This window comes from Cicer arietinum, chromosome 8, assembly GCF_000331145.2.
Source record: "Cicer arietinum cultivar CDC Frontier isolate Library 1 chromosome 8, Cicar.CDCFrontier_v2.0, whole genome shotgun sequence".
NCBI lineage: Eukaryota > Viridiplantae > Streptophyta > Magnoliopsida > Fabales > Fabaceae > Cicer > Cicer arietinum.
Window position 1 is genome coordinate 1323006 of NC_021167.2, and position 11530 is coordinate 1334535.

General features: G+C 32.7%; 2 protein-coding genes across 2 annotated transcripts in view; one reads left to right on the forward strand and one right to left on the reverse strand.

The window, feature by feature from the left end:
• Positions 1-6417, reverse strand: part of LOC101502085 (cytochrome P450 97B1, chloroplastic) — a 7944-nt gene extending 1527 nt beyond the window's left edge. Inside the window, exons 1-12 of the mRNA XM_073364475.1 lie at positions 6153-6417; positions 5722-5905; positions 5110-5217; positions 4587-4671; positions 3569-3807; positions 2959-3132; positions 2788-2835; positions 2610-2669; positions 2354-2440; positions 2132-2220; positions 1404-1495; positions 1-32 (exon numbers count right to left, since the gene is read on the reverse strand). The exon at positions 1-32 is cut by the window's left edge and continues 1 nt beyond it. Coding sequence (XP_073220576.1) covers positions 1-32; positions 1404-1495; positions 2132-2220; positions 2354-2440; positions 2610-2669; positions 2788-2835; positions 2959-3132; positions 3569-3807; positions 4587-4671; positions 5110-5217; positions 5722-5905; positions 6153-6301 — 1347 coding nt within the window. The 5' untranslated portion in view covers positions 6302-6417. The remainder of the gene's footprint in view (positions 33-1403; positions 1496-2131; positions 2221-2353; positions 2441-2609; positions 2670-2787; positions 2836-2958; positions 3133-3568; positions 3808-4586; positions 4672-5109; positions 5218-5721; positions 5906-6152) is intronic.
• Positions 6418-8947: 2530 nt separating this feature from the next.
• Positions 8948-11530, forward strand: part of LOC101502713 (phosphatidylinositol 4-kinase gamma 2) — a 3171-nt gene continuing 588 nt past the window's right edge. Inside the window, exons 1-2 of the mRNA XM_012718926.3 lie at positions 8948-10770; positions 11292-11529. Coding sequence (XP_012574380.1) covers positions 9403-10770; positions 11292-11529 — 1606 coding nt within the window. The 5' untranslated portion in view covers positions 8948-9402. The remainder of the gene's footprint in view (positions 10771-11291; position 11530) is intronic.

Here is an 11530-nt window from a genome sequence, read left to right on the forward strand (position 1 = left end):
TGTGTAACCATCTTTGTCACCTTTATGCCCTCCTGGAGAAATGGTACAAGTTTTTAGATAAATAATCTCAAATGCAAGAAACAGATCAAAGTTAACTAGACAAAAAAGATAACTGTCATTCAATAAGATAGAAGGAATTGTAGATAAAAAATCCCGGCTACAGAAAACACCAAGATTCTTAGTAAGTTGACCTCATTCATATACTGAATCCGTACCTTTCCAAATCAGAATCATGTTAATGCATCTTAGAACTAAAGGAACAGAATGAAGTTGATGCACCTCGAAAATCGAGTCAAGTTATTTTAAAAAAACCATAAAACTATTTAACTTCATTATGTGGAACCTCATTCAGTTTGGATCCTTTTTTACCCATCTTTATCACCTTCAACCTTGATTCTTTTAAAGGCGTTTGTGATTCCTTTCAGTTCTCCAATACTAAAAAAGTGGCCCCTTCAAATTTTCCATTGCTGAATCCTTTTTTTAGTCTCAGCTTCGACAACCACTTTTTAGAAAACTAAACCTCCGCCTAAGGTTAGGGCTTGTGTTTGGGAAGCAGTGATAGTTAATAGGATTAACACAAGTGATTTGTTACACATGCGCATGCTTTATGAAGCTCTCCCTCTTGATGTTTGTTTGTGTATTTTACCATGGTAGATTATGTTTGGAGAACATTAGATATTTCCACCACTCCACCTAGCTTTGAACTCTGCTTCTACCTAGAGTGGAGTGCATTCAGCAAGAGTGCAATGCCAGAATGTTTTATACATAGATCTCTTTTTCTTGACCCCTCTTAATCAATTTAAGTTGGTGAGAAAGCCATTGCACTCTCTCTCCATGTCCATATGCATGCATGGGCACTGATTGGTTCTTTCAACCTGGTGCTTTTCATTGGATGTGTTTTTATTTTATTTTTTCTTACTTCTCCACGTTAGGAAGAGTTCTGGTATTCTGCACTGTACGTTTTTTTCACTCTGACTTCATTCTATTATCTCTATTTTGATTTTGTATTATAATCTATCCTGTTCCTGTATAAGACTTTCAATCTATGTTGCTTGAGCTACATGGGCAAAGCATGAGTTATGCATGTTCAATCTACACAGTTGATCCACTCCCCATATTTCATTCAGTTCGTGTAGGATCCCCAAGGTGTAGCTCAAGTGGTTGAGCACTTGAGCTGAGACATGCAAAGGAGTTTGCAAAGGAGTTTGAGAAGGAGGTCCTAGGTTCAAATCCTGGTTACTAACATAACACTAACAATTAACATTTGCTTATCCAAAAAAAGATTAATTCATGTAGGGTATTGATGATTAGGATTCTAAACCTTTAAATAATTTTATATGCAATATTCTTAGGTACATAAAAACAAAAATAAAATTTGTTGAGTATTCAGTGGAAATTGATACCTGGCAAAACATCAGATTTGAGTGAACGTCTAATCAGCAAAGGTGGTTGTGGATATAACCGAAGAGACTCAACAACAATTAACCTGATGTACCTGGGTGCATGCAATGGACATTAACATCACTGTTTTACAGTAGCAGCTTTGTTGACAATTTTTTATACTAGACTCTGTAATTGTTGAATAATGGTTATGGTTTGATATGATTGATGATGCAAAAGACTAAGTTCTAAGTTCTAACCCTTATTTACAGTATAACTTAACTTATAATTCTAATAAAATAGAGAGAGAAAAAAATATCATGACAATAATAACTAAAAAAATATGGAAACTAATCCTAAGAAATAATATAAAATACCTAAGATAAGAAACTGATCCTAACAGATAATCTAAGACACTCCAAGTTAACATCAAGATACTTTAAAATCATCTAACAGTAATGTTCTATAGAAACATTAAACAATCCAACTCCAACACTCATGACAAACTGCACTATGCAAGAAAAGCTGATTGATTATATAAGTTCGCATCATGAAAAAATTATTGGAATTAACCGCTTGTAATGTTTGTTTTTCATGACTTCATGTAGATGTGGTATATTTTGCTCCCTTTTACCCGGAAATTTTTTTTATGCATCATAAATTTATTTAACCTTTCTAAATTAAATAATAGCCATCAAACAGGTACTGAGGTACCAGTGAAAATAAAAGGTAATACAAAATGGGAACTTACTGCAACTTTTTAAGTAATTCAAAAGTTGGCTTTCCCGTACCCAGCACCGAATCTACCTCTGCTTGAGCCTTCTTCATTTTGTCGGGATTCTGCAATAAAGAAACTGGTAAGCATTAAGCTGGTGCTTCACAAAGAGAAAATTATGTAAAGATAAAAAGGCAACCGATGCCACAAATTTGTCTATCATGAACAGTCGTGTTCAGGTATATTTGATTAACATACTTGAGCTAGCAGGAAAACTGCCCAGGTAAGAACTGCAGCCGTTGTCTCATGACCAGCAATAAGCATTGTCATTAAATCATCCCTCAACTGTCAAGAGAGCGAAAGTAAGCAAACCCTAATTTGAAAAACTACCTGAAAGTATAGATATTGTCTAAACTCTAAACAATAATGTTTACTGCCTATCTAAAGAGACCAAAATTTTAACCAGAATGGATCCTTTGGAATTGGAAGCATGATAGAACAGGAAGACTTATACCTGACGATCATCAACATCAACTCCCCGCATATCAACTAGGAAACGCAGAAGACTTGCATCCTGTAAGCTTCTATCTTAGTAAACAGTGTGGAATGTATCAAACTCCTAGTTTTCATGGAGTTATCCTGAGAGCTGAACATTATCCCTTGGTGTAAGTTCCATTAAAATAAAAAAATACCTTCAAATTTGAGTAATCCCTTTGCTGCAGTTTCTCAACATCTGTTTCCTGCAAAGAAAAGTATAGTCAAGACCATGCCATTATAGTCAACACAAAGTGACTGTCAAACAAAGATAACAATTCCTTCAATGACTCATAATCATCAATCATAAAATCAAAGTATAATCTCACCTGCCTGCTGTCTTTTGCATTTCTGATAAGTCCATCGAGACAAGTATTAATGACCTTAAGGTCATCCTGAAACTTCCTTTGCCTGGGTACTATCCACCTTGCTAATGGAAATTTCCAATATGGAATATAGAAAGTGGATCTATGTTCGGCTTCAAAAAGGGTACCATAGACAGCCTGTAACAGATTTAAAAGTAGAGGGTTCATCTTGATCAACTCTCTTAACATATCGCAACAAATAAAAAACACCTGTCTTGAAAAGCATATCTCAATATGTTATAAAATTTTGACTTGCATGTTGCAATTTATTACAGAAATTGTAATAGAGCTTTTAGGAATTAGATGTTTCTTTTTCCTTATATTAATGATTAATGATGACGAGTCTTTACTCTTACCCACATAATGATATAATTGTTCCCAGAAATTATCTATGAACACAAAGCATACAAAAAATCCAGCTTTTGGATATTATATTAATGTGGTAGTACACTAATTATTAACTTGGCAATTTTTAGGAGACAAAATATAAGAAAGAAATGTAATGTCTACTTGAAATTACAAGAAATACAACATCGGTATTATATATTTGAAATGCATAATCCTTTAGTCAAACCTTAATAACTGGAGATTCGTTGGTGACAGAACCAAAGTCATAGTTGAACACACCTAGCCCAATGATATCAAGAGCCAAACTTGAAAATTCTGCCTCAAGGTCCAATTGAATTGATTTCTGTCCATCATAACCCTCTCCTTCAAGAAGCTTATTGAACTTTGATACTGTTCTTTCTGAACAGGCTGTGAATAGTTTTACCATAGCTTCCAAGTATGAGGTATGGAAACCCGGAGCAATCACTGCATGTTTTATAAATACCAAGTTAAATAAAAATAATTAGGTTATTGTTGGAATTCTGAAGCTAGACCACCTGAAAATTATGAGTAAGGGGCAGAAGAGGGATTTGGGCATGTAATTACCGATGCCGTGCAGATATGACGGAAGGGGAAGGCATTAGAAAAAGCAAAGATAACAGAATAAGGAGAGCTAGGGGAGAGGTCATCAATTCATTAAGTAAAATATGGGCCTTTGCTGTTTGGTAATTGATTCTGATCCTCGTGATTGACTATTATTCCTATTTCTATGTAATGAATACCTAGTTCCTATCCATTACATGCTTATTACATTCATAAAAACACTTGACAGTTCCCCCAAAATAATGCATCTATTCCAGGAGAAAAGAAGTAAATGAAAATGAAGGATCACAAATCCTCTATATGCTACAAAGATAACAGGGAAGAAAACAAAAGGGAAGATGCATAAGCTCTAAAAAGAATCCCAATCCATTGCAAATCTGAGAGTTGAAAAGTCCATGAATAGAAACCATCAGGAGCAAGCATGTTCCATTAAATATGTGGAGGAAGATAACTATTGTTAAATTTTTTGAAATTACTCAAAAGGCAGATACACCAAATTTCAGCAAAAAGAAGATAGTGCTGAAGCGCCTTTGTTAGTCTCTCTACCCCAAAAAACTTTGAGTAGAGAAAATAACTTTTAAATCTAACAAAAGATAAGATGTAGAGTGTAGGAGAATAAAAAGGGAAAAATGAAAGAAAGATAATAGATCCAGTTTGCACACCTCTTCTCCTCTGCTTCCATGTATCAAGGTCTGCAGGTATGAGTCCTTTTCCCATAATTGGTTCTAGGATATCAGCAAGTACTCCCTAGTTTTTCAATGAACAAGCACAAGCATAAATTAAAAAAAAAATTAAATAAATGATTTTTAAGTACAAAATCGAAAGTTAGAAACTAAATGAATGGCACAGGCACGTCAATTTGCAAGAAAACAAAAGCATCAAGCTCATGTAATCCGAGGAAGCACATGTTTTACATTTGGCCACAATCTTCTGGTCAAAAACGTGTTTCACAAAGTTTTGGACTCACTTTGGCAGGAGTTACTACAGTTAAAATAGAAATAACAAAAACAAGCTTTTTCCAACTGCAGGATGTATAGGTATCAATCTTTTTCATTCTATTATTTTCAGGTTCAAACTGATACTAATAGAGATCATCAGAGAATTAATCCGCTTAACATAAACAACCTATCAGACCATCATTGAACCAGGTATGATATAAAAATAAAGCAAGAGGAAAGATTGTACCTTGTCGTAAGAAAAGGCATTTTCTCTCAGAATATGTCTTGCAACAATGGGGTCTGATACAACAACAAATGCTTTTGGTCCAAACGCAAGTTTATACACAGAGCCATGCTGTCACGTTCAATAATATCCTCAGAGGATAACTAAAAGTGAGACTGACTGAGCAAAGTGAAATCAAAGTAATAAAATAAGAAAGAAAGAATTAAATTGACAAAATTCAGCAATATAAGGAAACAACACATTTTCATATGAGGCCCTCTTTTAAACAGATTAATTAAGAGCTTATAACATAAATGCTTATGCATAAGCTAATTCTATAACAAGATAAAGTAAAGTCCAATTGTTTTCATATAAGTTATAAACTGTTTTTATAAGTTATCCGGAAGAGCTTATGGAAATAAGCTAAAAACTGTTTATGGACATAACATAAGTTGTTTCCATAAGCTATCAAATGTATATGCTAGTAGTAGATAAGCTCAAATAGTTTAATCCAAACATGCCCTAAAAGATGAAATTCCAAACATTGAAAAGTGTATAAAAGAAACAAGATATACCCAACAAGGAAGTTACATCGTTATGGAAAGCAAAGCATGAGATAATGAAAATGTTGAGTACCTCTAAGAACCAATCATATAGTGAGAAAAAGAGAGGTCGTTCAAACAGATCTGTGACAGCACCTTCAGCTATAGGCATAGACCCTAAACTTCCACCACTTAACAAGTTCGTTAGGAGGTTGCTCGCGTTGTCGAACACATTTCTACTACTTGATTTCCTCTTATCGCCATTAATCGATTGGCATCTACGTTATTCAAATTAATTAATTCACATGTTCAGTTCAACACAAATTAACAGAGACAGCATTAATTAATTAAATTAAATTGAAAGTTAGGTTAACAAGAATTAGTGTAATCTATAACTTTCATTATGCTGTAGACAGTGTAGAAGCATGCATGAGGAAGGAACTAGAAAACGAACGTAATTTGAGAGTAATTATGAATGACGAAACGAAAGAGGATTAGGCATTAGGCTTAGAGATTGAAAAGAACCTGATAGAAGAAAAGCATTTGGACTCAGAGTTACGAAAATGAAGAGAGAGTGGGAAGCGAGAGTTGAAGGTGAATGGGATAGAAGAAGAGGAATCAAATCTGGTGTAAAGATTGACATCGGTAACGGTTGAGATAGCGGCGGCAACCATAGCGGTGCGGTTGCAGTTGTAAGCTGAGAGTGGTGGTTAGAATTTTTAGTGGTAAGTGGTGACATGCGATGACGCCGAAGGAAAGTGGTAAGGATATGAGTGAATGAAGGGGAACCGTTGATGGTTGGTTATTTAGTAGTGCTTGCTGCCGCCAATTTTACACTAGTGCTACCAAAACTTGTTTTTTTTAAATAATATTTTTTTTTAATAATGGTTGGGTGATCTTTTTTAATAATTTTAAAAACAATCATAACAGGTGTAAAACCTGACTAAATGGTGAATAACTTGTTGTGTAGGAATTAAGAATTAAAATTTTATTCATAGTGATATATTGTAATTTTGGTCTTAAGCGTAAGTTAGAAAATGTGTATTTTTTTTGTGTGGTGAAGAGTAGTGTTTAAAGTAATTTCAAAGCTATATTTTGTATTGAGATATTCGCTCCTTATGTATTTTTTCAGTTAAAATTAGGGCTAACAAGCAAAAGAAGGGTTTTGAGGATTTTAGATGGGTTAAAATACATTTTTAATCATGTACATTTAACTTAGTTCTTTTAAGGTTTTTTCTCATTAAATTTTTTAGGTCTCAAATTGTGCATTGGTCTATTTTTTTAATTTATGCTTAATTTCATTAAAAAATGTCGACATGATTGTTAAATGTTCACGTGACTTTAACGAGTGTTGAGGTGTCAATGTCAAGTAAAATAAAAAATTATATATTTTTAATCAATTATTTTTTATTAATAATAAAAACTCTAAATTAATTATATAAAAAAATTCAAATGCTCAAATCTAGAAAATAACACTGATGAAGAAATTGAGAAAAATAGGAAAATGTTACGGGGAAGAAGGAGAAAATAAATATGATGAACTTCACCCTCCAATCATTCAACTATTTCTATTACTAAAAACACTTACTGAAATAAGACACACATTATTTTATAACACTTGAATGAAATGGTAAATTTATAATAATATTTTTCAATTCAATCGTAAATTTTTAATTTAAATCTAACCCTATAAATACACCAATGTTAATTTTTTTTTTATCAATAGATATTAGTTTTTTAAATGCAACAACGTTAATTCTTTTAAAGAAATTTTTTGCAGCCTATTTTTACCCGTTTGAAAGAAAATATCTGATTCTTTTTTTATTTAAAAAAAGGACACAAATGGGATGAGAGGCACATGAAGCGCAACGATGTTGAGTAGTGGAAAGTAATCAAAATATATATATATATATATATATATTAACATGTTAATTTTAAGAGAAACTTCATGATTAGTTATTCTATTTAATAATTTAATATAAACAATTAATTTTATTAATTAAACTGTATAATAAAAAAAGTTATTATCTATATCTATTTTAACAATTTTTTATAAAATTTTAAATTATTTAATATTTTATTAAATAATTTCAAATAAATATATAATAAATTTTTTAAAAATATAAATAAACATCATATTGAATTTATATAAAATTTGTTGTATTTGATTATTTATATATTATATTAATAATTATTGAATTGATAAAATTTATCGTTTATATTATATTATTAAATAAATTAATAAGAAAAATATATTACTATTAAATGTTGGTTATAGTGTCACCCCATAAAAGAAATGTACATTGTTTATAGTCTCATTGTGTTACCCCATAAAAGAAATGTACATTGTTTATAGTCGTCTGAGGACACTAAGCAACATTATCTTACATATAGTATCAAGTACCAAACCTTTCATCAAATTCACTTTACGCACTTGAGCATATGCTATAAAGCATGCACCGCCAATATCATGGGTTTTAAAGTAAAATACAACTTTTCGTAATTATAATTTTTTTTGAAAAAAAGGATAAATTTGATCAAATTACGATAAATTAAATTAAAAATCATATTTCATAAAAAAATACACCTAAGTTATGTTCTATATAATAAAAAAAACTTAAAATAAAAGTAAATTGAAATTAATTGGATCGACCGGTAAACTAACCATAAAAAATATTAATTTTGCTTGAAATGTAGAAGTTCCTCTCATTTTTCTGCTTCATATTTAGAGAGACAACCATACAACTCTTTTATTTTTATTTTTTATGTACACAATTCATCAGAATTATTATTATATCTATATTAAATATGAAAGAAATAAAAAAGAGAGAATTCAAATTCTTATATCAGCAATTCTTTTAACCTATTGTTTTGTATAACAATAATAAGCCATTAGCACCACATTAATTAATCTGTGGTTGTACAAAACCCATTGTATCATTTATTCTTTTAACATAAAAAAATATCATTTTGATAAAAATAAAAAAAAAAAGTTTGGCCATATACTAGTACAATATTGATTTGTTTATGCATATTGGTACTTGCATACAAGTGGATCTCCACAACCTCCGAAGACAATGGCAATTTTGTAGGTGCAATCCTACACCGACACTGGTTCTCGGAGAAGTTGACGAAACGTAACAAAACGCTCCTCGTACTCGTTTTCGTGTTATGTAGCATTATTATTATTATTGTTACGAAGAAAAAAAAAAAGGATATTCCCTTCCCGTTATAGGAGTTAAATATTGAATTTTATAAAATAGGCAACGGCTAGCTACAATACCGTTCAGTGTCTCCTTCTTCCATAATAACTTGATTTGATTTGTGTTTGTTTATTTATTTAGAAAATATAAGATAGGCGTAAACATCGCACCTCGATGGAAAATTAGTTCCAACTAACAAACTTCATTCTCATCCAATTCCTTCCCTCTCTCTTTCCATTTAACCTCTCTCCCTTCCCACTTTTTCCTTTGATTCTTCCTCTTGGTAAGAATCCACTCTCGCTTGCTTCCATTCTCAAACGCACATTTCGAGAGATTATTTTTCTTATTATTACTTTAATTTATTATTACATTACATTTTTCACACAAAACCTAATTATTTATTCTCTTCATTTTCCCCTTAATTAAAATTAGGGTCTATTCCATTGAAAAAGGACCTTCGTTTTTAAATGAATTCATTCCGTTAATTCCAATAACTCAAGTTCGAAACCAATTAGGGCTTGAGTTTAGTTTCTACAAATAAAAGAAGAAAAAAAATTATTCAGATTTCAAAAATGTCGGTTGTTGATGTTGCTCAGACTCCGATTTTCAAACAATCGGAAAATTCACATTTTAATTGGCAAGAACGAATTAAACGTTGCTCCGGTGAATCGATTCTAATATATCTAACTGTCGACGGAGCCGTTACACCGATGCGTGTTTTAGAATCCGATTCAATTGCTTCAGTGAAAATGAGGATTCAAACGCGAAATGGTGTTTCTGAGAAGAAGCAGAAGCTAGTTTCAAATGGAAGAGAGCTAGCACGAAATAGCACGCTTGTCAAAGATTACGGTGTAACCGCCGGCAATGTTGTTCATTTGGTTCTTCGTCTCTCTGACATGATTTTCATTGTCGTGAGAACAACCTGCGGGAAGGAATTTGAGTTTCAGATTGATCGGCATAGGAACGTGGCGCATCTTAAACAGTGTATTAAAAAGAAAGGGAAAGGTTTCATTGATCTTGTGGAAGAGGAACCGGAGTTTTTTTGCCGCGGCGAAAAGCTTGATGATCAGAGAATTTTTCATGATATTTGTAAAAATGATGATGATGATGTTATTCATCTCATTGTTCAAAAATCAGCACAAGTTAATGCTACATTGGTTCACGATAAGGATTTGGAACTTTCTGTTGTTGCAGATACAACAGAGAATAAAAATCAGAATCAGAAACAGAATGTAGTTAATATTATAGAACAACCTTGTGATGTTAATTTCTGTTTAGAGCCAGTTTTTGTGAACCCTAAGATCAATTTGTTTCCTTTCCTATGGGATATGATTGATTCAACTTTCAATGGTTTGAAAAATGGAAATAAACCTGTAAGATCTTCTGAGGGAACAGGTGGGGCTTACTTCATGCAAGATTCTAAAGGTGTTGAGTATGTTTCTGTTTTCAAGCCTATTGATGAGGAACCAATGGCTGTTAATAATCCACATGGATTGCCGGTTTCATTGGACGGTGAGGGTTTAAAGAGAGGGACAAAGGTCGGAGAAGGAGCTGTGAGAGAAGTTGCAGCCTATATATTGGATCATCCAAAGGCTGGACCACGGTTGGTGTCTGGTGAAGCCATTGGTTTTTCCGGTGTTCAGCCTACTGTTATGGTTCGGTGTTTTCATGAAGCGTTTAATTACCCGGATGACGGGTATTGTGGCTCTTTGGAGATGGATCAGAAGGTAGGGTCTTTGCAGATGTTTATGAATAACAATGGTAATTGTGAGGATATTGGACCTGGAGCTTTTCCCGTGGAAGAGGTGCATAAGATCAGTGTGCTTGATATAAGAATGGCTAATGCAGATAGGCATGCAGGTAATATATTGTTTAGAAAAGAGCCAAGTGGGAGGACTGTGCTTATTCCTATTGATCATGGATATTGTCTTCCTGAGAAAGTAAGTCAGCATTTCACATGTTTGTTACTTTTCTTCTGCATTATCAATTATCATGCTTTGTATGTTCTGTTTGGCAACTATATTTCATATTGAAAAATTTACCCAAACTAGCTTTTAGCTTTTATATCTTGTACATTTTTCAGACTCGTATGCTTCATTTTGCAAGGATATTATTATCATATTTGATTAGTCCATAGAAAGTTGCTGGAGGTGGACCGAGATGTTATTATGAACTTAATATAGGTCATAACCAGCTTTTATATCTTGTATATTTTTTAGATTCTTATACATCATTTTGCAAGGATATTATTTGTATATTTGAATTGATTAGTCCATAGAAAGTTGATGAAGGTGGATCAACATGTTATGAACTTAATAATTGGTCGTAGGAATTTGGATATTGCGTTGTTACGTATATAAAAGTTGCATCAAGACATAAATAACGGTTGAGTAGATTTTTTAATTAGGATTCTTTTTACTGTTGAATGTATAAGCTCAACAAATCTTTATTGTCTCTGCAGTTTGAAGATTGCACATTTGATTGGCTTTACTGGCCTCAAGCACGTCAGCCATACTCTCCCGATACAGTTGATTATATAAACTCTCTGGATGCTGAAAAGGACATAGAGCTTCTAAAATATTATGGTTGGAATGTTCCAGTTGAGTGTGCCAGAACACTCCGCATCTCCACAATGCTATTGAAGAAAGGGGTTGAGAGAGGTCTCACTCCCTATGCCATTGGAAGCATCATGTGTAGGGA